The sequence below is a fragment of the Hoplias malabaricus genome, chromosome 4, assembly GCF_029633855.1.
Source record: "Hoplias malabaricus isolate fHopMal1 chromosome 4, fHopMal1.hap1, whole genome shotgun sequence".
Taxonomy (NCBI): Eukaryota; Metazoa; Chordata; class Actinopteri; order Characiformes; family Erythrinidae; genus Hoplias; species Hoplias malabaricus.
The window spans coordinates 69,337,539-69,365,388 of record NC_089803.1 but is presented as its reverse complement, the minus strand read 5'-3'; the positions used below and the strand labels follow the sequence as shown (position 1 = coordinate 69,365,388).

The following is a 27,850-nucleotide window of genomic DNA, read 5'->3' as shown; positions in this document are numbered from 1 at the left end:
TTGGGATAGGGTCCTTTATTCAGTTATAACATCTGCATAGTCAATGAACCAAGCGAGCCCCAGAGGATTTACACATTTATAGCTAATAGCCTAAGTGTCTGAACAAATACATACTCACTCACGCACACCTGAACACACTGAACACACAAATAGGCTGCATTAAAATTCATGAACTGACATTAAAACATGCGAAACGCAACAAAACACCCACCCACGAACATAATTGTGCTTAAATGCGCACCAACTACACCCACCGTACCCTTCCTAGCTCTCACAGCAGAAGGAGAGCAATTAGAAAAGGCTCCAGTTAGCACTAAATGTGAATAATAGAGCTGCCCATCCCTAGATCCAGCCCAATTCTGATTGCTAAATCCTGATTTAGACCATCTATGCTGCTAATGATGAATTAAAGCTGGTAGGTGCCTGTTAGCATTATGCTAATAAGACCCTGCTAACTGCCCCCTGCTAGCATTGACTTGTGCTTTAGCGAGGCACAGTGCTAAGCGGTTTTCTCGAGCCAAAGCAAACACACTCTCATATATTCCCCGTTGGATTTTGTCTGCGGATTTATTGCCGCATCACGCAGATATAATGTGTACGAGTTTATCGCCGTTGGTCAAGGAGATGAATCACGTGCAGAACTCAACCCTCTGCTTGTCAAACTCCATCAACAGGCCCACAGTCCTCCTCCAATATCTCTCCACTTTGAGGACGGGGGTCCTCCAGGCCCCTCTTTCCGTCCTCTTCTTATTGACGGATGCGCCCGGCTAGGCTGGCAGCTTTATGTGGGCAAGTGATTGACGCCAAGCATAACAACAGAATAATTGAAGGCTGGAAGGCTCCAGTACGGAGTCTTCAGAGACTGCTGTTCTGCAAGAGCTGGTTTTGTCAGGCCAGGTTATTAAGTCTTTACTGGCAGTGGGAAGAGACACTGCGGGGGGTGTGGGGGTGGGAAGGGAGACAATAGACGGAGAGCAGGAGATGAGGGATTTCCATGTTGGATCTCTTTATCATGCAGTCAGTTAGGATTTTAAAGTCAACACTTGTGACCAAAATGGACCTTTGGTTTGAGGCCTTCTTGAAGCATCTGTCCATGAATCTGTGCACAGTTTTTGAGTCGATCACAGCAGAGTAACACAGTTTTCTAACAGTTAAGTCACACTTTTCTACTGTACAGGTACATTATTGTTATTAAAGGTACAGTGTTAAAGTCCAACTCTGTTCCTTAAAGGTACATTACATTCTCTTCTCCAGAAGAAGAGGAATACATTTTTAGGTTTTCATTACAGAACTGTGTCAAATAAAACAACTTCATCAAATCCTGGAGATTAAATTAGCACAACCTAAAAATCCACAATTATGATAGAATATGGTAGCCAGACTTCACTGTTGAGCCTTACCTAAGTGATGGAGTTGGGCTTAATTCAGTGAAACACAGACGAATGGAGGTGCCTACCTGGGGACCCCTGAAAAGGGCTGGTGATGCTGTCATTTCTGGTAACAAAAGTGTGGGCTAGGACCAGCGGCGATTGCTCTAAGACCGCAAGGGAAGCTCAGCTTCCCCTAAAATGTAAAAAATAAGCGATCAAATATATACTGTTGTGTGTACATGTCATTGAATAAATATGCACTACAACGCGCTCAACTTTTGTTCTGAATCAGCTTCTTATCACTGGTAAAGATGCAGCTTTCCTCTCAATCATTCCCGCAGCTTCACAGTGCTTTAAACAGTGAGGATGCTGAGCGTCCACAGAGTTCAATAGTGAAGCAGCAAAGTGCAGCGAAACGAGACGAGTCATTGGATAAATGCTGGGCTTTGTCCCACCCATCGGACGCTCAGCGTCTCCGGGGGTCTATGGGGCAGTGGGCCGGCCTCGGCTGGCCCGGACGCTCAGCTTCTGCATGATGATTGGATGATCTGTCTGAGGCTGAATCCCTTTTTGATTGACAGCGAAATGAGCGAATCAGCGATCCTTTGGTGTAAAGATCCGTGGGAGCACAGGCGGACACACTTCACATGGGCCAAGGCCGTTTAAGCAGCCTAGCCCTGCTGGCCATTGAGAGGACACTAGTCAAGTCCCTGGAAAAGACGCCTTGTTGGTACGACAGGGTCACAGATCATTTTCTTAAAAAGGAATGGAGGGTAGAATTTACGTATAAATAAACCGACACATTTTATGATGTAGGCCGAAATTGAGCTTCCCCTCCTTGAAAGACCAGCATTCGCCACTGGCTAGGACCTATGTGAATAGATGACTGTAATAGAGGCTCTAGATGTTGGCTCAAGACGTATGCATTGAGATTTATTAGCCTTCAGCCTCAGGTCATGAACAAGTCCAGGTACTGATGGTCAATGATGGAACAGGGTGATATTGGATAATGACTAGCACTAAATATTTTTCGATTGTTAAACTGTATAGATGTATGGCACTAAAAGTAAGCCCCTTAAAGCTCATTTCCATGTTTAACATGGATCTTAAATACTGGCCCTGTTCCTAATATTTGTGGGGCTCCCGAGTGGTGCGGTGGTCTAAGCATTGGCGATATCATGTTATCAATGTTTTCTGTCTCACGGAAACGTGGGTTAAACCAAATGAATATTTAGCACTAAATGAAGCCACCCCCCTAGGCTATAATTATGCACATAGCCCAAGAATATCAGGCAAAGGAGGTGGAGTATGTGTAATTTACCAAAATACCCTAGAAATTAGTCTTAAACAATGTGACACCTTCTCTTCTTTTGAGGTTCTCTCCACTATTATTACAAATCCGGTCACAAAAAAGGACGCATTTTTATTATGCAACATTTACAGACCACCAGGGCCTTACTTAGAATTTCTGAAAGAATTCAGCGATTTTGCTACAAACCTAGCGGTGTGCAATCATAAAGTTATAATTGTAGGAGATTTCAATATCCATTTTGAGAAGGAAAGTGACCCACTAAAAAAGGCATTTACCTCAATCTTAGACTCTATTGGTATTACTCAAAATGTAACAGGGCCTACACACTACTGCAGCCACACTTTAGACTTAGTTCTGACACTAGGTCTTAACATTGACAAAATTAATATCTTACCGCAATCCTCAGCAATCTCCGATCATTACTTAATTTCATATGAGCTACGTTTTATCCATAATATATGTAAGAACCCTCGCTATTCTACAAGGCGTATAATAAAACCATCTACCGCCCTACAATTTATAGAAAACCTACCAGAACTATCGACCCCAGTTCCAACTCCATCAGACCCAATAGACCTAGATGTACTAACTGATTACCTAGAAAATACCTGTCGATCTACTTTAGAAAAGGTAGCACCACTTAAACATAAAAGTATAAGACAGAAAAAGCTCGCACCATGGTATAACGATAAGACCCGTACTTTAAAACAAACATTACGAAAACTTCCATTCTGCCTGGAAGGACAGCCTTATAGAGTATAGAAATGCCCTCACTAAAGCTCGCTCAGCATATCTGGCCTCGCTGATCTCCCATAATAAAAATAATCCGAGAGCACTGTTTAGTGTGTTTTCTAGAATTACAAAAAATCAAGCAGGTTCTGAACAACTAATTCCAGCAACTCTCACCAGTAAAGATTTTATGGACTTTTTTAATAATAAAATTGAGAATATTAGACAACAAACTCTAGCCACAGGATCAAATCCATCCTGGCTGCCACCTGATGTGAATGAAATAAAACATAATATAACTGTAAAAGAAAGACTTGAAACCTTTTACCCACTCCCACAATTAGAACTAGAGAAGATTATCACCTCCGCAAACTGTACAACTTGCACACTTGATGCAATTCCCACAAAGTTGCTCAAAGAAGTACTACCAGCTATTATTGATCCTCTTTTAACTATAGTAAACTCATCGCTTAGTCTGGGCCATGTACCCAAAGCTTTTAAACTAGCAGTTATTAAACCTATGATCAAGAAACCAAATCTTGATGCTAGTAAACTGTCTAATTACAGGCCTATTTCTAATTTGCCATTTCTGTCTAAGATCTTAGAAAAAGCTGTGGCCCAACAACTTAGTTCATATCTACATAAGAATCATATATATGAAAAATTCCAATCTGGATTCAGGCAACATCATAGTACAGAGACAGCTCTAGTCAAGATAACAAATGATCTTCTTCTTGCCTCTGATCAAGGCCACGTATCCCTGTTGGTGCTTCTTGACCTAAGCGCAGCCTTCGATACAATAGACCACAATATTCTCATAGAAAGGTTAGAAAACATGGTTGGAATCACAGGGACAGCCCTATTATGGTTCAAATCTTACTTAACGGAACGTTATCAATTCGTAAAAGTAAACAATCTAAATTCAAATTATTCTAAAGTAAGATTTGGAATTCCACAAGGCTCTATTTTAGGACCATTATTATTTACATTATACATGTTACCGCTAGGCACAGTTATAAGAAATCATGACATTAACTTTCACTGTTACGCAGACGACACACAATTGTATATTTCAGCCAAGCCCGATGACAAACACAGATTAAAGAAAATCGAGGACTGTGTAAAAGACGTGAAAGGCTGGATGTTGCGTAACTTCCTCCTTCTAAACAGCAACAAAACAGAGGTCCTGCTTTTGGGTCCAAAAGTGACAAGAAATAAATTATCAGACTTAATTTTAAATCTAGCTAACTTTCCAGTTAAACCTGGTTCAGCAGCAAAAAATCTTGGTGTCATAATTGACCCGGATTTATCATTTGATCAACACATAGGTAGTATCACTAGGACAGCTTTTTTACATCTTCGCAATATTGCTAAGATTAGAAATGCCTTATCCCTCCAGGATGCAGAAACATTAGTACATGCCTTTATTACTTCAAGGCTTGACTACTGTAACGCACTACTGTCAGGATGCACCAGCAGCAATTTAAGAAAACTTCAACTAGTTCAAAATGCTGCAGCTAGGGTCCTCACTAAAACTAGAAAATTTGAACATATCAGCCCAGTTTTATCATCACTTCATTGGCTGCCTGTTAAATTCCGCATTGACTACAAAATTTTGTTATTAACATATAAAGCTCTACATGGGCTTGCTCCTGAATATCTTCAAGATACAATTTCCTATTATGAGCCTCCACGTTCACTCAGATCACAGAATACTGGATTTTTAAATGTTCCCAGAATTCAGAAGGCCTCAGCTGGGGGAAGAGCCTTTTCTTATAAAGCCCCCCAACTCTGGAATGATCTTCCAGAAAATGTTCGGGACTCAGACACAGTCGCAATCTTCAAATGTAGGCTAAAAACTCATTTGTTTAGTTTATCATTTGGTAGCTAATGCTCCCCCATAGATAAAGGCGGCAGATCCGGGGGGTCCATGGACACAGGGAATTATAGTATACTGAGACGCTGGTGCTGTCGTCCCGCCGCTTCTCGCGATCACTCAGGTTTGTTGACGGTGGAGCGGAGGGATGCCAGTGTTTCAGGATGCTCCCGTGTCTGTGTGTCCTCCTGGTTCTCTCCTTTTAGTTAATGCTGTCATAGTCAGATCTGCCGGAGTCATTAGCCACACTCTGGAAATTTTCATATTTTCTACTTTACAAACACAAAACAGTTCAAAACTAATTCCATCCCTTTACATCTTTCCGAGTAAACGACTGCCCACCTGTCTGTCTGGACACTGATGGATGACTGTCGAGATCCTCCTCCACGCTTCAGACCAGCTGCCCACGCTCCAGCAACCACCAAGTGCCTTGAAGCTGTCCCTACACTGAAGTTCTCATGGACTACTAACTATCATCACCAGTAGATTGACCAGAGGAGGATGGGTCACCCCTTGTGAGCCTTGGTTCCTCCCAAGGTTTCTTCCTCAGCTGGGGGAGTTTTTCCTTGCCACTGTCGCCCCTGGCTTGCTCACTTGAGGGTTTTACATTTGTCTTTACATTTCATGTCAAATCTTGTCTTACTGGAATTCTGTGAAGCTGCTTTGTGACAACATCAGTTGTGAAAAGCGCTATATAAATAAATTTGATTTGATTTGATTTGATCATCAAGTGTACCATGGCTGGAACTAGAGACAAAAATTGCACCCTCTCTCTCTCCTCTTACGACAAGCAGTTGGTGTTCTCCTCCAAGTGCGTTGAGCTGTGAGGTTAGCAACAGCATCAAAAAGAAGCCCTCTCACCCTCCCAGTTTGTGTGGCACTATGTATAATTGGGGTCCCAAAAAAAATATATATATATCCACAATAAAAGCTCGGCATAACAGACAGAGGAGAAAAGAGTGGGTGAGTCACCAGTTCCACCAGCTGAGGAAAAAAAAGCCCCTGGATTAACCCTGGATTCACCGTCAGAGCTGAATGCTTCCCTGCCTCAGGCTCTGAGTAGAGACACTAAAGCAGCCAGTGCTTTTACCAAGCTCCAGCTGATTAGCACAGCCCTGGAGCAAAACCTTACTGGAAACCCAGCTAATAAATAAGTGAGCGAGGGTGGTGGCACATACATCACGGCCCAGAGATTCACAGCACCACACTGTAGCCTCACGTTGACGTTCTGATGTATGTGAAAGCTGACATCAAACCCTCAAGGCCGCTCATAAAAAGAGGAAATATGATCGTTCTTGTAATACACTGCAAAATTGAATTAAGCCAAAAGACCTTAAATATATTCAATACATCTATTTATTGTCTTCAAGACTGTGGTACGGAGTAGACCGACTCTGGTCTGGGTTTGGAGCTAAATGCAGTAGTTCATTAGCGACCAACAACAAAAATTCAGAGAGAGCAAAACAGTTCTCTTAATCGGGCCAATCACAGAGCTTATAAAACTGTTTCCATGACAACAGTGACATCACTCAGCAGCAGTTTGCTTGCTGTCATGCCTTCAACTGAAGCAATAGATTCTTCCAGTCCAACTCCAATTCCCAGAATCCTCTGAACAAACATGTGACTTTGTCAGACACGTCCATATCCAATCAGAGAGAACTCTTTACCCCTGTGTCTGGGAGTATATATGGGTACCCGTTTGGGCCAATCCCATTTCTTATTTTTTACCCATAACCCTCATTTTGGAACATCACCTCGCCCCTTGGAACTGAGATACAAAAAGCAGTGGTTAAAATCTTCCCCTATGAAATGGAAGCTCCCTTCTCGGCCCTGATGCATCATCAGCAGCTCTGCCAGTCTGCAGTGATGTCAGATTAGTGCTACAGTGGACTTTAGTTCAATTTAGAGCATCATAAGCTTTCAGAAGATTTCCACAATCGTATAATTATAACCCACTTCTTACTCTTTGTGACCTGAAGCTGAATTCAGATTCTTATTCAGCAGCTCTTTTTAAACAATGTTATTTTATTTCTTCACCATTTAAGGTGGTGGAAGTGGACATTCACTGTTAACTACTGACACATCAGCATACTACTGGAAGCATTTTATATTTTTAAGAAGTAAAAGGTCACAGTACATTAAAACAACATCACACTGAGATAATACAATAGTTATCATAGTTTTTAAAGGAGAAAATACTGACATCTGTGGGATTATTTAGCTGCTGTGCAGCATCTCATCAGTGATTCGCTAAGTGCTCATAACACTCTTTGGAGCGAGCCTCAGGAGAATCTTGGTTTGAAGGGCCATGTCGCCCTATAACTTCACCCTACCCCTCTAACACAACAAGAACTGAGACGCCCTATCCCTAGGCAAAACAGAGTGATAGGGCTAAGGGGCAGAAATGGGATTCTCCCTTAACTAGCCCTAGCATGCGTACTGACCCTTAATTCTGCTAATATCCTTTATACTAAAGACTGTTCACCACAATTAGTTTTCTTAGTTAACACTTGACCACTTGTGTTCATAAGAACTGCTTATCCACTGCAAATCCACAAAAAGTAGGTTAAAATTCAAAATCACTCTTTACAAAGAAAATGAATGTGGACAGTGAATAGCACTTGTGATAACACCCCGCAGACACAGAGAGAACACACCCGGAGGAAACCCACACAGACAGAGAGAGAACACACCACACTCCTCACATACAGTCACCCGGAGGAAACCCACGCAGACACAGAGAGAACACACCACACTCCTCACATACAGTCACCCGGAGGAAACCCACGCAGACACAGCGAGAACACACCACACTCCTCACAGACAGTCACTCGGAGGAAACCCACGCAGACACAGGGAGAACACACCAACTCCTTCATTCAATTTATTTTTAAGAAATGTTACTTGTTTAAGTAACTTTACTTGTTCCAGGCACGATGTATTAAAATACATGGCAATGTATCCATAATTATTAATATAGGTTACACCTGTGATTATATGCTATTTAAAGCTAGTATGAAATGTGAGTTGATTAAAAGGTTTAAACTTTCCAAAAATGAAAGGTAAAAAAGCGTAATGATGTTAAAACTGCGTCAGAATGAGAAAGAGGTATTTCATTAGACTTAAAGGAGCAGTCATTTCAACACCAGTATTAATGGACATGATTATCATGTTTACATTGGTGTGACTCTCATTTGATGAAGAGTCAAAGTGCTTTGTTCTTTGTCATCCCTGAATGAACTGGATAATGGTCCATGGAGTGGGTCCCCCACATGGGGGTGTCTGTGTTTGAAATATCAATGATGTTAGTACAGAATCTCCCAGGTCACAACCAGGTGAAAGTAAAATGGCTGCTTCATAACATGAACGAGAATCACTATATAAATATAAAGTGATAGAATACAGGTTTCAGAGGGAAAAAAAAAATGTGTGCGAACTGGGGGTCTTCACTGAGAGGGGCCTGAGGGGGAGTAGCTGATGCATATTCACATTGTGCTTGTAAATGGAAGGAGGTGGAATGATTCAGGCAGTCATCAGTGAGCATGTTTACTGCAGTGTGGTGAGAGAGAGAGAGAGAGAGAGAGAGAGAGAGAGTAGCTCCTCAGATACAGGAGTGTGTATTTGGAAGCTGCGCAGTAGATGGTGTGAAGATGATTACAAACACAGCTCTGGAAGTCTCTGATCAAAAAAGAAAATCTGATGAAAAAACATAGAGAGAGAGAGAGAGAGTAGGAAAAGCCCAGGCACATAGAATGGAGTTGGCACAGATGGGCAGATCCATAATTAGAGAGTGAGAATACATAGAGTGTGTGTGTGGTGAGAGAGAGAGAGAGAGAGAGAGAGAGAGAGAGAGAGAGAGATGGTGTTTGATATAGGCAGTGCAGGAATCACATTTTCACTCTCTCTCTCACTCTCATCTCCAGTGTGTGATTGCTAAGAACTGCTTTCTGTAGTTCATTCTCAGTGCTAACAGTATGCTAACTGCACAAACAAGTCTATTATAGATTACTGAATAGCTCAACTCTCTCTGAGGCACGTGTGTGAGGACATAGCTGTTTTGTTAGATGCTAAAAACTATCACCACCAGAAATGTCCAGAAAATTGCATTATAGTGAATGACATTCAAACCGCTGAAATCAACTACTTGAGGCAGGCGTGTTTTATAAAGGCATTCAATCATTAATCTGTACCTGGCCTTGCCAGTGTCCTTACGGCTTAATGCAAAAGATCCTCACAACAATCTATAACCCTTTCAAGAGCAGCAACAGGCTGTTACTGTAGTACAGGGAGGATAGGCTAGTTAAAGGAACACAAAGTATGATTTTTACCTTAAATTTACAGCTTCAAAATCATTGTGATGCCCCTTCGAGCTGTAATAGGGAGAACGGAGCCTCTGTTATTGCTACTCCGGGCTCAGCACTGCAGAAACTGCACTATGTAACATTTGGAGGAGGGTAAGAAATCACCTCCATCGTCCTTCCTTTAGTTCCTGAATTAAACTCGGCAACTGTAGGGGGAGCCCAGGAGCAAAAATACCTTATCTTTCTTACTGTTCCTTTAATAATGCTCCAATTCAGATGGCCATGGAGCACATGATTAGCAACATTAGCCTTGTAGCTCCAGCGCAGGATCAGAGAAGATGAACTGATCGCGTACATCAGGGGCATTTTTAGAAACAAATTACAGGGAACGTGCCCCAGTAAAATACTGCTGTGCGTAAAATGCCAGTTTCTTCGTGGATTGCTGAGAACACACATGAGAATCCACTACCTGAACTACATTTCCCATAATGCACCATTGTCTTTCCAAAAGCTTGAGCAGCTAATGATTCAGTCAGAGCCTGTTAGTGTTTAACAGGTTTTTTACTGGAGGCACATATGAACACTTTTGAGTGATCGGTGAGCAGATGGGTGCAGCAGTGCCCCCTACAGTCTGTGTGTGCCCCTGCACAACACGCAGTCTAGTACACGTGGGACAAAAGGGAGGGATTGGATTTGACGTCTGATTATTTTTAGCCTGTTTAAACCTCTTCCCATCTCCTCTCCCTCAAAAGCCAGCCTTCATCCTGCACCTGCTTCACCTTTCGCTCAGTCCTCAATGATTTCTAAAGATTGCTCTGTGTCTCCAGTGCTGCCCTGGGGGACACTGGGGGGACTATGTCTTTCACAGTTCAGGCCTGAAGCCCCCTTCTGCTGTTCAATCGCATAGACCTGCTGCCAATTATGGCTGCAAATTAACATCTTAATAAGATGAGAGGCAGTCCAGCACATCGATTCATCCCTCCATCCTTAATTTATTTATCAGGTAAACTGAGCAATAATCAACCCAAAGGTAAACGTGCCTGTGCTGGCCAACTGGCTGATTTTCAGTCGGATCCCCCGAGGCTTGGTGTTGTACGTCAGAAAGAGTAAACAAGGTGTTACCAACAGACAACTTAATATTGCAACACACAAAGTACACTGTGTTCTCCCTGTGTCCGCGTGGGTTTCCTCCGGGTGACTGTCTGTGAGGAGTGTGGTGTGTTCTCCCTGTGTCTGCGTGGGTTTCCTCCAGGTGACTGTCTGTGAGGAGTGTGGCGTGTTCTACCTGTGTCTGCGTGGGTTTCCTCCGGGTGACTGTCTGTGAGGAGTGTGTTGTGTTCTCCCTGTGTCTGCGTGGGTTTTCTCCGGGTGACTGTTTGTGAGGAGTGTGGTGTGTTCTCCCTGTGTCTGTGTGGGTTTCCTCCGGGTGACTGTCTGTGAGGAGTGTGGTGTGTTCTCCCTGTGTCTGCGTGGGTTTCCTCCAGGTGACTGTCTGTGAGGAGTGTGGTGTGTTCTCACTGTGTCTGCGTGGGTTTCCTCCGGGTGACTGTCTGTGAGGAGTGTGGTGTGTTCTCCCTGTGTCTGCGTGGGTTTCCTCCAGGTGACTGTCTGTGAGGAGTGTGGTGTGTTCTCCCTGTGTCTGCGTGGGTTTCCTCCAGGTGACTGTCTGTGAGGAGTGTGGTGTGTTCTCCCTGTGTCTGCGTGGGTTTCCTCCGGATGACTGTCTGTGAGGAGTGTGTTGTGTTCTCCCTGTGTCTGCGTGGGTTTTCTCCGGGTGACTGTTTGTGAGGAGTGTGGTGTGTTCTCCCTGTGTCTGTGTGGGTTTCCTCTGGGTGACTGTCTGTGAGGAGTGTGGTGTGTTCTCCCTGTGTCTGCGTGGGTTTCCTCCAGGTGACTGTCTGTGAGGAGTGTGGTGTGTTCTCCCTGTGTCTGCGTGGGTTTCCTCTGGGTGACTATCTGTGAGGAGTGTGTTGTGTTCTCCCTGTGTCTGCGTGGGTTTCCTCCGGGTGACTGTCTGTGAGGAGTGTGGTGTGTTCTCTCTGTGTCTGTGTGGGTTTCCTCCAGGTGCTCCGGTTTCCTCCCAAAGTCCAAAAACACACATTTGTAGGTGGATTGGTAACTCTAAAGTGTCCGTAGGTGTGAGTGAATGTGTGAGTGTGTGTCGCCCTGTGAAGGACTGGCGCCCCCTCCAGATGGAGAAGGTAAATCACTTTTACGGCACTGTCCTGAAATCAAGCACTGTCTCTTCTTTAAAAATGTCACAGTGCAGTTTCTGCGGTGCCTGAAGTAGCAACAACTGACGCTCTGTTTCCTTTATTACAGGTCAGTGGAGCATCAAAATGCTTTTGTAAAATAACTACCTAGTGTTGCTTTAAAGTGCATCCATTACTAAGTCATATATAATCACCAATTAGCCTAAGGTCCCCAGGCCCAATGCCCAGCCCCCAGCACTGGGATATTAAATGATGGAGTGTTGGTGCTGTGAGATCAGTCGGCGTGTCCTTTACAAACCAGAGCTAATCATCCAACTTCAATACCAGACCTCACTAATGAAAACTGGCTGAACGCCATCAAATCCTGACAGATATGTTCCAGTGTCTGGTGTGAAGCTCTGCCAGAAGATGACAAGCTGTTACTGAAGGAACTGATGATGCTACTGCTATCTGTGATTTCAGAAGAGCTGCTGGAGGAGCAGGTCACCTAGAGGACCTCCTTCCCACAGATGTACACACTGCCTGGCAGACCATATTTCAGTCGTCTGGGTTTGTGTTAGATGGTCATCGGTCTTATAAACCACACGTCATCAGCCTGCCTTGTGCCAGTGATTCACAGAGAAGACTAGGATTAAGTGCTTACAGAAGATGACGTTTATAATGTACTTTGGTCAGTTAAAGCAACACTAGGTAACAATTTTACTTTAAAATTACAGCTTAAATATCATTGTAATGCTCCATTGATCTGTGATAGGGAGAATAGGAATGCTGTTGTCACTACTCCGGGCTCAGCACTGCAGAAACTGCACTATGTAACTTCTAAAGGAGGGTAGGAACCTCCCCTTCTCTACACTCTGCAGCTATGGGGGAACCCAGGAACCAAAATACCAAATCTCACTTAGCGTTACTTTAAAAAACCTTAGTCATTATTTTCTTTGCAAACAGAGTACCTTTAAAATCCCTTTTCCTCAAAAGCTGGCATCAAAAACAAACTGGATTTGTCACACTCTTGTTAGATCTCTTAAACTGAACGGCATGAAGGTGCACTTTTATACTTCAAAGACATCGTTGTGTCCCCTGGACTCGGTTTATCATTTTCAGATTTATACCACGATCTAGATATTCAGATAATCACTGTGAACCATGCTTGGCCTTCACTTTTAGAACAAAGACTTATACACTGGGTTTATTCTGTGTACACAACCATAACTGGTTAGTTTCCTCTCTCTCTCTCTCTCTCTCTCTCTCTCTGTCTCTGTCTGTCTCTCTCTCTCTCTCTGTCTCTGTCTGTCTCTCTCTCTCTAAATCTTCCCTCCAAGCCCCAAAGGATAACAGTAGGCTGGGTGTCTGGCCCAAGCAGATGTGTTATTTAGTCATGGTGCGTTGCGCCAGGGTTTCGCTAAGAAAGACACGGGCATGACTCGACACGGCTGTATTAACTCAGAGAGGGTGGGCAGGGAGGCCAGGGCATTGGGGGTTTAAAACCCTGTGTTTGGGAACGCTACAGTCCGTCTGCATGGCCATGCTTTTATTACTCCTGTCTTAGACACAGGAGAGAGAGAGAGAGAGAGAGAGAGAGAGAGAGAGAGAGAGAGAGAGCACTGTCTGACGGAGGGTAAAGACTGACAGACAGAAGCAGATTAAGAGAAATGAAAGAAGGGTGAAAAAGCCCCTAAAGAGCATGTTAGTTAATGAAACTTCTAAAGTCATCATTATTTACGCTTTGGCTGACTCTAACTCTCTTTTAATTAAACAGAGTCGTAGTCTTGGCACTACCAAGCGCTCAAATACCACCAAATGGGAGGATACAAGCGAGGGTGGTGTTTGTGGGCTGGTTTATTTGACTGGATATTTAAAAGTAGAGAAGACACGCTTGGACTGCCGTTCGCGCTTGGACGCCGGCTGTGTGTACGTGCTTAAGCACAGAGTGAGACAGACTTTGGCTGTGTGTGTATGAGGTAGGGGGTTGGTTGGTGTCCTGGGTTGAAGGACCTCCTCACTTCATCAACTGATCAAAAAGCATGATCGGATAATCCTGGATCTCTTTTATTCCTCCTGAAAAAAATCCCTTAATTGGAACAAAGGCAGAGATTCATCCACCGAGGGTCAGCGAGGAGGCCATCTCATTTATCCAAGCAAAGTTGACTCGGCATTGTCTTCAGCACGGATTTCCCGAGGTAAACATCCAAACTCATTAAGTGGCAAGCAACGTGTTTGTGCGGAGAATACGGACCCACACCCCCTCCGATCCCCCCCCAGTACCGGGGGTTAATGAAATCCAAATTAAACTCATTAGCCAGACGAAACACCTGCCTTAAAACAACAGTCCAACAACAACATGCGGAGGAAATGTCATTAATATGTGCTAATGCCCTATTGTGAGCCAGTTGTTAGACACACAATGCGGAATCCCAATATTAACATGGTCAATATTGACCGCGCGGACCAGCTGATAATTAGAAAAGCAAATGCAGACGACCGTGTAACTCCCGCGGAGAGATGCTAATAAATACTGAGCTTTAGTGACCAAACATGTTTGTACAGCCGGACACTGCAGCCTCGGTGAGTGAGAATGCATAGATATAGCAGTTGGAGCATCAAATCCTGGACATCCCAAAAAGACATTTCCCTGGGTAAAATATCTGCATTCATAGGCATCTATTTGCCATTTGATTCTCAGCCATTTTTACCTGGGAAACCTATGGTGCCTCTCCAGAGCATGGCACCAACACTACTCTAACCCATTGTACTTATTTTTGTTTTCCATTAAGCAAATGTGGAATCTGATACCTAGAACAGGGTCCTTTTACTCCCTGCTTGCTCATGGTTCTGAGCAAGTTGAGTAGGGACTAAACCATGATGGTAAACCCTAAAGAGCACTGAGTGTCCAGAGAGTCATCACTCTGCACTCTGCAATGCAGACGTCCAGCACTAACTCCCCATCTGTATAATCACAATTGCTTTTAGAGGTTCAAACGCTCCTTGGATCGGTGGCCGACAAAAGAATCCAGCAAGAGCTGGACGCTGCAACAAGGAAGGAACAAACTCTACTGAGCTGTCTGAACTGATGACGGAGCTGTGTTCAGTCCCAAACTACAACAACAACAACACCACGCCAATTCACCATGAGTACACAACGAGAAAGGGAGGACAATCTGTGGGCTAACATTACAGAATTGGGTGGTGAGTTTGCTGAGCTGTGCACCGATGTTGTGTTGATCCAACCCCTTGGGGGAAGGCTTTGACTCATCTTCTCTGGTGAATCAGGCCCTGACCTGTTCGCCTGCCTCTTTAAAAGCAGGTGGGAGGGCATCTGGCTCGGGCAGGCGGCTCTGAAAACCAGCGGCAGCCTTTTAATTAATGTGATGGGTCCGGTGTGAGGCGCTCCAAGCCGAGAGCAAGGTGCCAATAATATTGATAATTCAGCCATGGCCCGCTGTCAGGAGCGAGTGTTCAGACAGAAATATAAGAGTTTAATCAAAATCCAGCCTAAAACACAACTCACTCAAAGGAGGACTGTCAATCAATCCTGAGTTCATATCCCCTCAGTTAATCGGCCAATCAGAGCAAGGAGTCAGAACTCACCTCAGACTGCTTGACCCGACCCTCCTGGAAGGAGCAGCTGCGGGGATCATGGGTGCACGTGTGGCGGTATTTGCACCAGTGGCACTGGTATGGACTTCCAACGCAGGAGAGACACCTGATACAAAGAGAGACAAGACAAAGAAGTGGTATTCATTATGTAGCAGTGAATGATGTGGGACTCATTTTAGTAGACGAGCCCCCTCTAGATCATTTACCTTGATTCAAATTAGTTACAAACCTATGACTTTGGTACAGGAGTAGGTTTAGTACAAGAGTGAGGGTGATGTTTGGAAATGGGGTTGCTGGATTGTAAGTAAATGCAAAGTAAACATTATCTGATCACCAAATATGTCCTACAGTGGGCTATAATCTACCATCGCAGATAATAAACGTCCAGGCTTTAGCATTCTGGTATTCTTACACTCTTAAAAATAAAGGTGCTACAAAAGCTTCTTTGAGCAATGGCATAGAAGAACCATATTTGGTTCGATTAAAAAACATTTTTGTGTAAGAAATACATGTGTGAAGAACCTTTTAAAGGTTTAAAAATCTATCGCTCTGTCTTACGGTTATTTACCAATTTAAACACATTGGCAAAAATGGTTCTTTATGGATCCAAAATGGTATATTAAGAGTAAATTAGTGCCCTTGACATCTGGTGTTGACAAATTACATTTGAGAGCAGTTTGCAGGGGGAGACGACAAAAAATGTCCAATTTAAAACATGTATCTCCAAAAATAGGGGGACTGGCGCCCCCTCCAGGGTGTATTCCCGCCTTGTGCCCAGTGATTCCAGGTAGGTTCTGGACCCACCGAGAACCCTGAACTGGATAAGGGTTACAGATAATGGATGAATGAATTGAATGAATCTCCAAAAATAGTAAGGGTTAAGAGATTTTATTCCAAGTAATTTTGGAGCATTTATTATAAACAAACAGGAAGTTATGAGAATAACGAATTAGGTAAATGAAGAACATTGTCAGCAACAAGCTAATTGGAGACCTTCAGAGAAATTAGGAACAGGCCTGAAGACCCAAACAGAAGACAGGATATCGTGGAGAAAACACTCATCTCGATACAAGGACTTGGCAAGGTGGCCCTTCATAATAATTATAATATTAATTATAATAGTGCAAATAAACAGGTACCAAAGATACGTACGATTTATGGACGCTACAGTTGTAGAAGACAAAGCTTGTGTTGGCAAAAGCCAGGCCCGTCTCCTTAGACTTGAGGTAGAGCTGCACAATCTGGTGGTCACCTGGAGAGAACAAGAACATTGGCAGGTTAGACGTTCAAGCGGCTTTAATATAGTCACACCATCTTATTTTGAAGGACTGATCAGCATGGATAGCAATGAATGTTTGGCTTAAATGTGGCACAATTGCTCAAATTTGGCGTTAATTTGGCAACAGTATGAGTCTGGCTACCTACACTCAGCCACAGCTTCACCTTATATGGGCCAGATGTCAAGTGTGTTGTGGAAAATATCTGGGCCAAACTGACATTGACCAACATCTGGCACACACTGATGCCGCCAGTGCTGCGACTGAGGTGTAAGTAGCACAGGTTAGGCCCAACTGTGTCAGCTACCTCGCTGTTATACTGACACCTAGTGTCCTGGAGGTGTCAGCTAATCTGTGCAAAACTGCCTTGTGGGGGATCTACTCTGTGGAGCATAAACATAAATCCTTTCTCTCTCTTGTGCTCCGGCTTTCTTTCTTTCTCTCTCTCTCTTCCTTGCACTTTTTTTGCACTCTTTTTGTCATTCTCTCTCCTCCCCCCCTCTCTCTTTCAACGTAAAAAACAATGAATAAAGCAGTGCAATACCGAACCTAAAAGAAGGGATTTGAAATTCATACGGACCCTGAGTCCTGAATGTCCATGCTCATTATCCCCCCATTAACTTTAATGGAACCTTGCCTTGTGCATCCACTCTCTGTCCTCTTTATGAGGTCCACCTTTGAGGCTTGTCGTCATTCACAATTTATCAGCTCCCTCTATTCCATTCATTTCTGGTCAGATTCTGATATTATCTTGTGGTAGACCATTCTCAGGAGCGGTGATACTGACATGACCGTGCTGGGGGGGAGACAAGAGCTGGTGGGGGTTTATCAGGCACAGTAACACAGCTGGGTTTTTGGGGTTTTGGGTCTGATCACAAGGGCTTCTTTGGCCCGAAGATTGACCACTTGTGGGTAACTACAAGGTTATAGTTTTCCAATGAAATGTCCAGTTACTTTTTATGTCACTGCTGCCCATGCGAGAATGAGATGTGGGGAAGACCCTTTCCATAGGGACAATAATGTGGAGGGATTTCCTGACCTAACCCACACTGAACACCTCTCGGATGAACTGGAACATCTGATTTAAGTCTGGTTTTCATGTCCAATGTCCATCTCAGATCTCACTTATCTCCTTTTTGGTGGTATTCCACTGCATGGTACCTATTCCACTCAACTGTACTCGGCTCTACTCTGTGTACTCTACTACCACATCTTCCCCACAAAATGTAGCTATAACTATGATGTCGCCAAACACATCTCTAACAACTTTGTTGTTGTTTGGGACTGAACACAGCTCCGTCATCAGTTCAGACAGATCAGTAGAGTATGTTCCTTCCTTGTCGCAGCGTCCAGCTCTCGCTGGATTCTTTCGTCGGCCACCGATCCAAGGAGTGTTTGAACCTCTTCAAAAGACCATGACCTGACATTCTACATATGGAGAGTTAGTGCTGGATGTCTGCATTGCGTGGCGTGAAGTGACGACTCTCTCTGGACAGTCAATACTCTGCAAGGTTTACACGGTCAAGGTTTAGTCCCTACTAAAAAAGAACCCAGATCCTGGATCCAGGATCAAAATTACCTAATGGAAAAGCAAAACAGTCGAGTAGAGTCGAGTAGGTACAATGCAGTGGAAAAGCACCATCTGACTGAATGGGCACAGGTTCCCCAGAGACTCCAAGTCTTCAATCTCCAACAAGCTCATACCAGTGTAGTCAGGTGTTCGCATACTTTCAGCCATATGGTGTATGTCTATGTCAGCTGTCACGAAAGCCTTATCCAGGTGTCCTCCTGCCTTAGGAACACTACCCCAGATTAAAGTGTATGCAAAAACCCCTTTAATGTAGCCTTAACTGTCTCTCACAGCTCCGTCAAACATCACTAGAGGCACATTAAAGCAAGCGTGTCAGACATGTAATGGCTAGACCTCACCAATAAGTCTGGTAGGTCTGGGATAAGTTCGCTCACAGGACACACTCTGTTACACAGAGTTTTCACCTCCTATCTGCTGCATGCAAAACATCCACGTCCACGCAAAAGTCTTTCAAAGTCCCTTTGAAAAGGGAGATTATGGAGGAAGAGAGAGAAAAGTAGAGAGAGGAGAGGGAGAGGAACCTGTACAAGTTGATGAATATGTGGCACAAAAGGATTTTCTGTGTCCTTTTGTCGGGCGCTAATGAAGGACCTCATGTTTAATTCAACGAGCCGGACGCCGACGTCTCTCCTCTCAGAGGAAGAGTGCGCACCTCTCTTTGTCACCCTCTCTCGTTTTTGGCCTTTATCTCTGTCTCCTGTTCACCGCTGTTCCTCTCTCCCACCTCTTCTTTGGCGCTCTCTTCTGTCTCTCTGTCCTCCCCTTCGCGCTCAGTCTCCACGACAAAGAGGGAATCATTCATCAATCACTGAAAAGTGTGCCTGACAACGAATCTGTCCTAATTAGTCCACCTAAATGTTACCTTGATGGCTGGTATCTCTGGTGCTTGTGTGTGTGTGTGTGTGTGTGTGTATGTCTAAGAAAGAGAGAGAGAGAGAGAGAGAGAGAGGCTTCCTTACACATTGTGGAGAGTGTGCTTTCCTTAATGAGGCACACAGGACACATACGGTTACCATGACACTGAGGAGAAGAGAGGAAGAGACAGGTCCACACAAGCTAACAAATGACCTTCTACTCTGTTTTAGCGTCTCTTGAACCTAGTGTGTGTGTGTGTGTGTGTGTGTTCAGGTGTGGGGAACTGACTAAGTGAAGGGTGTACCCCTGCATGGTTTCTGAGTGATACTGCAAAGCAAATGCGTCTAGAGATCAAGGCCCTCTCCAACACAGTGTTCCCAGTTCTTAAAGCACAGGTAAATGGTGCATCAACATTCATTCATTCATTGTCTACAACCCCTTCATCTTCACAAGAGTCCGGAACCCATCTGGAATGAGTGGGAACAAGGCAGGAGCAGACCCTGGGCTGAGCACCAGTCCATTACAGCTCACTCACCCTTTCACACAACTTCACACAGGCAATCCACATATCAACACGTGTGTTGACTGTGGAAGGAAACCGTATCATCTGGAGGAAACCCACACAGACACAGAGAGAACACACGAAACTCCTCACGTACACTGAGACCCTGGAACTCCGTGACTGTGACACCACCCACAGCTCCACCGTGTCGCCTGATGTTAGATCTCAAAGCCAAGTGCTTAACTGATCGTTAGCCCTCATTCATCTTCTCAAACACATTCCAGTGGCATCCATTTTATCCGAGGGCCACAGAAAACACTTACCTTCTTTCAAGCCTGACCTGCCAGCCCTAAGTCACTGTGACATACTGTACTTTGAGCTGTGGTCTGTCTCTTCACACCAGAAAGTATCTGACAGCCTACGTCAGAACAAATCAGGGTTAGCTCTTAAGGTCCAGTATTCAGAGGCGGAAGTATCTAGGAGCAACCGCGGTCACAGATTGTTAGGCCACGTAAACTCAGAGCACGACTGTAGCGTGCCTACCCGCCTGTCTTCTGTTGCATTTCTCACTGCAGAGATAGAAACTACAGCGAAGGGACTGTGGAGTGGGAGCTTCATGAAATAGGTTTTTGCAGAGGCCTAAGATCAGTCTGCACAATGCCAACCACTGGCCGTTTGTCAACACTGGAAAGAAGAGGCAGCCAAATGTGCACAGGAATGACCATCCACCTTGAGAACTGTGTCGAGCACTAGGTGGTTCACCCAGCATCTGGGATCTGCACATGTACTCATTCACTCACAGCAGGACAAGTAGTCAGTTCATGTAACCTCCATGTTTTTTTTTACAATGGGAGGATAAACCAGTAGATGCCAGAGGAAACCCCAGAGGAAACCCAAGCAGACATTGGGAGAACATGGAGACTCCACCCAGATGGGAATTGAACCCAGGGAAACATAACTGTACACCATTCTATATTAACTGTAGATTTTAATCTCATTTCATTTCCAGGACTTTTAATTTGCTTTTTTCTTTTGCACATTTCTGTAATGGACGGCATTACGACATGGTAGGTGTCGCAGTCACACAGCTCCAGGGGCCTGGAGGTTGTGGGTTCAATTCCCGCTCTGGGTGACTGTCTGTGAGGAGTTGGTGTGTTCTCCCTGTGTCCGCGTGGGTTTCCTCCGGGTGACTGACTGTGAGGAGTGTGGTGTGTTCTCTCTGTGTCCGCGTGGGTTTCCTCCAGGTGACTGTCTGTGAGGAGTGTGGTGTGTTCTCCTTGTGTCTGCGTGGGTTTCCTCCGGGTGCTCCGTTTTCCTCCCACAGTCCAAAAACACACGTTGGTAGGTGGATTGGCGACTCAAAATTGTCAGTAGGTGTGAGTGTGTGAGTGAATGTGTGTGTGTGTCTGTGTTGCCCTGTGAAGGACTGGTGCCCCCTCCAGGGTGTATTCCCACCTTGCGCCCTGAACTGGATAAGCGGTTACAAATAATGAAAGAATGAATGAATGAACATTTCTGTAATGAAAGCTTACACATATTCACCTCTCATCCCTTTAAGGAACACAACAGGACTTTAACACCACTGTCTCATCTTTAAATATACATTTACACTGTGTGTATCTTTAGTGACAATATTGTACCTGCACAATGACCATCTTCTGAGGGTGCGCCCTCAAATGGAACACTTTTACCCTCAATAATATCCAGCCACTTGTAAGGTTGGGTGTCTTTTATTATCCTCTATGTTACTACAAGTCAACGTCAAGACGTACAGCAGCGCAAAAACAACAGCCCCACCTCTGTGTGTGTGAGGACTACGCTAGACGTCTAGAGATGGCTGGATGCTATCAGGCTGACCCAACCTGTAATTTCACGGCGGCCTGACTGCCTCTCTTTCCTCTCTAGAGCCTTACACCTGTCATTATTCACACAGCCACCAGCACACATCTCTGTCTAGCCAGCCACCCAGGCTCCTACCACACACATCACACTCGCAATATCAACACTGCAGAGGAACAGATTCTCCATCACGGCCCTAACACTGTTCAACAGAGAGACGTTCCCTTCAAAGGGAAATGAAACCCATTCAATTAAGTCCATTCAGCCCGTGTTTTCAGCAGCGAGACCTGGGGGACAATGAACATCTGTCTTCCCACTTGAAGAAAAATGAGTGTTTCCTCTCTCTTTTCGCCCCGTACGGCACAAACGTGCGGAAGAATTCCCTCGCCGCGTCTTGATTATCGTCACGTTGCGACGTTTTCACACCAAGAAAAATTGCCCAGCTCGAGACAGCTGCCCAGATGTGAGCACTTTTCAATTATCCAGGTTAACCGACCGGGCTGGAGAACACGAGAGAAGGAGAAAAAGACTGGCCACAGTGTAACTGCATTACTTCATCTTAGGGGGTATTCACACTTGGGCCATTTTAATCGAACCATGCCAGAGTACGCCCTCCCCCCACCCCTCCCTGAGAGAGAGAGAGAGAGAGAGAGAGAGAGAGAGAGAGTGAGAGAGAGAGAGTGAGTGAGTGAGAGAGAGTGAGTGAGTGAGAGAGAGGAGAGAGAGAGTTAGTGAGAGAGAGAGAGAGAGAGAGAGAGAGAGTTAGTGAGAGAGAGAGAGAGAGAGAGGAGAGAGAGAGAGAGAGTTAGTGAGAGAGAGAGAGAGAGAGAGAGAGAGAGAGAGTTAGTGAGAGAGAGTTAGTGTGAGAGAGAGAGGAGAGAGAGAGAGTGAGTGAGAGAGTGAGTGAGTGAGAGAGAGGAGAGAGAGAGTTAGTGAGAGAGAGAGAGAGAGAGAGAGAGAGAGAGAGAGAGAGATATCTTGGCAAGGAAATACCAAACTACCAAATACACTCAATTACAAAACACCAAGTCAACAACTACAGGCGAAATAATGATAAACAAAAAGAGCATGTAAGCATCCATCCCAGCTCTGGTGTCTCTCTCTCTCTCTCTCTTGCGTGTGATGCAAATGCAGTCTCTCAGGAGCATGGGGCACATCGTCCCATCCAGCCACTCCAATTACAGTGCGGCGTGAGTAAGTGGAGACACGCACAGGGTTAAATTGGTTGGCTTTGAGGGCCTTTTGCTTGCCGAGTGTTTATCTTGCTGGAGGTAGAACTCCTTTTTTCCGGCAGACTCCTCACTCGCTCAGCGCACGCTGCCATTTTCCCTCGCCGCTGATGTAATTGCACCAATTACCTGCATTTTCCGGAGCAGAGTGGCAGATCGGGGGCTCTGGAACACACTAATATTTTAGACTCCTTGATGCATGGTGTTTTACAGGGTGTTGTTCTACCCACCTTCATCGGCAGCGTTCGAAAACACCAGCCGCATCCGTGTGGTGTCAGTGAGTCTCATGGAGAACTGGATGTGAACTACAATTAGGTCCTTCCTCATCAAAGCTACACAGAAACCAATGCAGTTGGAATGTCCTGAATAAAGTGCCTACCGCTCCCCATCAGAATGCCGCCGCATTGCGACGAAACAAATGGTGGTCTGAGCACAAGTGATGAATCGGCTTCAGTGCAGAGAAACAAGCATGTGTGTGGTGAACACAGGACACGGGCTATATCCCAGCTGACCCTCGCACAGTCCAAATTCATGCAGATGTTTCAGTACCAAGCCAATAAACGAAGAGCCTTTCTGCAGCTCATGAGCCAATGGTTGTCCTAGTTGAAGATTTGCATACACACACACTACACCTAAAACTAGGTCTTATAGGGGATTATGAACTCTGTGAAGATTAGGGAGGGTGTCTGGGCAACTTTGCTCTGGGCACTGAAGCTAGACACACCCCCCCCCCCCCCACCACCACCACCACCCAGGAGACCAGCATCAAGACTTCTTGGTCCTGGCTTCAAGATGGTGGAACCGTCTTCTGCTGGACTCTAGTGCCTCCCTGTCTTCAAACACAGACTGAAGACTGTTCTCGTAGCAGTATTTTTGAAATGACCCCTAATCCTCAACATTTTAAACTATCATGACGTGTATTTTACTGTGTTCCTATGCCTAAGGGAAGCACGAACCGAGATGAGGATATTACTCTATTCCTGCTCCATAGGTAAATAATATTGACTTATTTTAGCATAATTACCCCAAGTTCCGGCATCAAATGTGTGTAGATTCATGTACAAGACTTGCTTGACTTTAAAAGAAAATATGTTTTTAGATATAAATGCTTTTGTTTAAGTAGGTGCCAATACTGCTAAGATTACTAGCGCCCCCTAACTTCGGCCACCTCCCCTGCTTGTGACAGTCAAACGAGACGGTTGCTGCCACATTCAGTGGTTTTGAGAGGTTCACAATGAGATCATGTTTGTCCTGTGTTGGTATCCGTACTCTACATGTAAGGACTACAATGGCGGTAGATTTTCCCCTCAGAGAAAAGGAAGCTAACCGCTAAGCTAACTTTTACACTGAGGGAAATATCCGTCGCGAAATGGAAATGTGTTGTGTTCCACATGCAGTTTTGCACACAAAGAATTACAACACTGTTAGAGACACTTAAATATTGTTTAGATGTGTGATTTCTTGCAAGACTGATGTTTAAATGCCCTACTAAGGCTTGATCTTATGTTTTATTGTTTTACCCAATGCGATTGGCGAAGAGAGAGAGAGTGCGGAATTGCACCATATACGGCAGTGGCCGGAATTAGGGGACGGCTGGAGTTAGGGGAAAGACTGACAGCTGTTTTGGATCACTTAAGGTGAGAATATTTGGGAGACAGCTAACTGCATTACAGAAAGTGCTACAAAATGAAACAACTCGAGTTACAAATGAGTTTCTGTGGCAATTCAAACTGGGAATAAAAACATACAGACCAGTTACACTTCAGCCACAAACAACGCCCCTCAAACACACCGTTCCACCTTAAAAGACGTTGAGCTTCGGAACGTAAACAAACCTGAGAACAGTGTGTCCCCACTATCGTAGATGCCCACTTTTTCTATGTCTGTAATCCAAAATTTAAACATTCATGTACTGTTTTGCCATTTTATGGTAACTATCGTGTATTAAACATTAAAATTGTCATTTAATTCAACAACACACCCACACACTCACACACACAACTGCTTTAAAATGTATATGTACACCTAATACCAAGGAGTAGAGTGGATCCAGCAACATGCCTGACATATTTTCCTACGGTTGTAATGCTGTAGTGATGGTGAGCTCAGCTGTGTCTGAGATCGGTTTGTACAGTGAAATGGAAAGTGTTTTGTAATTACACGGCAATAGTTATTTACTAAATCAAACACCTGTAGTCATTACACATCCCACCTTTGTCTACAACGATGCGAGGCACCTCCTTCTCAGCCGGGGAGCTGCAGGTAATGCGATTTCCTTCCACCAGCCCATCCATCTCAGCCAGGTCCTCGAAGGTGCAGTTTACACCGGCCGAGAGTTCGGGAACATTGTGGGCTTCCAGGACGAGCTGGGAGAGAGAGAGAGAGAAAAGGAGAATTAAGTAAAAATAACAATACGATAATTATAAATAAGGATTGTACTGTTCTGACTCTGTTCTTTATGAATCACTATTTTCAGCATTGTCCCAAAGCAGCTGTCCAGAACTCTGATTCCAAACCTGTAATGTGCTATCTGCAGGAGACAGTAGGAGAACTAAAACTCAATGAAAAATCCATTCAATTAGATACAGATGCAAAGCTCCAGTTTACAGGTGGAAGATTGGCCAAAGACTAATGCTCCAAGGGACCCAAAAACCTCAGCAAATCAAGGTTCCTACACGCTCTATATGGCCAAACATTGGTGGGCACGTTCTCGTCCAACATTTCTTCTGAAATGAGTAACAGCCTCTACTCTTCCACAGCAGGTGCAGGAACTAGATGAGAATCTGATGTCATGCAGCCATGAGAATATTAATAAGGTCAGGTACTGATGATGGATGATTAGATCTGAATAACAAACACCATGCAACACTCAGTTCAGCCCAAGTGTACTAGACTGAGCTGGATTACTATTGAGAAAAAAAAAAGTTTCATTGCATCACTGCCGTGGCACCCCTCTAGCTGACACTTGGCACTGAGCATTCATTCATTGTCTGTAACCTTTATCCAGTACAGGGTCGCGGTGGGTCCAGGTCCTACCTGGAATAATTGGGCGCAAGGCAGGAATACACCCTGGAGGGGGCGCCAGTCCTTCAAATGGCAACACACACTCACACATTCACTCACACACTCACACCTATGGACACTTTGGAGTCGCCAATCCACCTACCAACGTGTGTTTTTGGACTGTGGGAGGAACCCGGAGGAAACCCACGCGGACACAGGGAGAACACACCACACTCCTCACAGACAGTCACCCGGAGGAAACCCATGCAGACGCAGGGAGAACACACCACACTCCTCACAGACAGTCACCCGGAGGAAACCCACGCAGACACAGGGAGAACACACCACACTCCTCACAGACAGTCACCCGGAGGAAACCCACGCAGACGCAGGGAGAACACACCACACTCCTCACAGACAGTCACCCGGAGGAAACCCACGCAGACGCAGGGAGAACACACCACACTCCTCACAGACAGTCACCCGGAGGAAACCCACGCAGACGCAGGGAGAACACACCACACTCCTCACAGACAGTCACCCGGAGGAAACCCATGCAGACACAGGGAGAACACACCACACTCCTCACAGACAGTCACCCGGAGGAAACCCACGCAGACACAGGGAGAACACACCACACTCCTCACAGACAGTCACCCGGAGGAAACCCACGCAGACACAGAGAGAACACACCACACTCCTCACAGACAGTCACCCGGAGGAAACCCACGCAGACACAGGGAGAACACACCACACTCCTCACAGACAGTCACCCAGAGCGGGAATCGAACCCACAACCTCCAGGCCCCTGGAGCTGTGTAGTGTCTTGTGTCTTGCGCTTTTCTGTGGAGCAGTGTTTGCAGAGTTGAATGTCTGTGTCCATGGCAGGTGCACTTTATTTATAAGCTCAGTTTATTTATTATACGTCTATAACTTTTATTTTATAGAACAGTGAATGTCACATAAAACTTTAAAGAGTGAAATATTCTCCCCCGTTTTGTCAAGTGAACACAGTTCTGGGTCTTAATGAAACATCTGAGGCCTGCTGTGGTCAAAAAACCAGAAGGATCAAACCCCACACTTGTTTTCTGAGTTGGACTGGCGCCCCCTCCAGGGTGTATTCCCACCTTGCGCCCAATGATTCCAGGTAGGCTCTGGACCCACCGCGACCCTGAACTGGATAAGGCTTACAGATAATGAATGAATGAATGAATAAGTCCTGGAGATGAAACAACTTTAAAACCTACAGAATACGGTACAGTTATGTTCCCTAACTAAAAGGTACAGAAATGTACTGTTTGAAGGTACCACCACAGGGACAGTTTTTCTGAGAGTGTAGTTAATGTAGGACATCAGGCACAGCTCTAAAACAAACTACTGACTAAAACTGGGTGTTATTGAGCATTATACGCCCACGTATAATGTGACAGACAGTGACCTGATGCAAACCAAACAAATGGAAAATTGGAAATGTCCAACCTTCAGCTGCACCCCAGACACCACAGCATCCAGCGAAATACACAGAGCGATTAGATAAATATCTGAGCGTGACCGTCTGCCCCGATACAAAGGAGCCAGAGGAGCAGCAGGTCACACACCCTGGCCATCTCTACAGCAGGGAAATGACCAGCACTATCGAGAGTCTTCAACCAGCCATCTGTAGACCCACCCTGACTTTAATATGACTCATTGGACACAGAGAGGGGACGGGTGGAGGAGAGGGAAACAAAAGGAAGATTGGTGATGTAATTTCACCACTTTATTTCAGCTTTTATTTGTTTTGCTGTGGGGAAGATTCAGCCACTTGATCCGAAACAGGAAAACGCACCACAGAATATCTATAACAAGAACGAACCCAATAATTGCACAGCGGTGGGTCTGTTCACGGCCACCCTCTCTCACTCTCGCTCTCTCCCACCCCATCCACAGGTTGGTATAAACACCTCAGATTTACCCCGCTCCAGACCGCTTGTATTAATCCTTGTTGTCATTTGCTCGTTGCTTATTTCTCAGCAGCAGGAGCTTTTTTTTTTTTCCCGTGGATTGGAAGTGAAGGCCAGGACTCACACTGCGATCTCCCCACTCCTGCTGTAGTTTGCCAGCTGAACGGCAGGCTTTTAGAGGCTGTCTAATCCACGCCGAGGGAGTTCAGTTTAACG

General features: G+C 45.0%; 1 protein-coding gene across 1 annotated transcript in view; it reads right to left on the bottom strand.

The window, feature by feature from the left end:
• LOC136695083 (plexin-A4) overlaps positions 1-27,850 on the bottom strand; it is a 228,048-nt gene that overhangs the window by 123,701 nt on the left and 76,497 nt on the right. The window contains exons 6-8 of the mRNA XM_066668896.1: positions 24,901-25,054; positions 16,548-16,647; positions 15,387-15,501 (exon numbers count right to left, since the gene is read on the bottom strand). Coding sequence (XP_066524993.1) covers positions 15,387-15,501; positions 16,548-16,647; positions 24,901-25,054 — 369 coding nt within the window. The remainder of the gene's footprint in view (positions 1-15,386; positions 15,502-16,547; positions 16,648-24,900; positions 25,055-27,850) is intronic.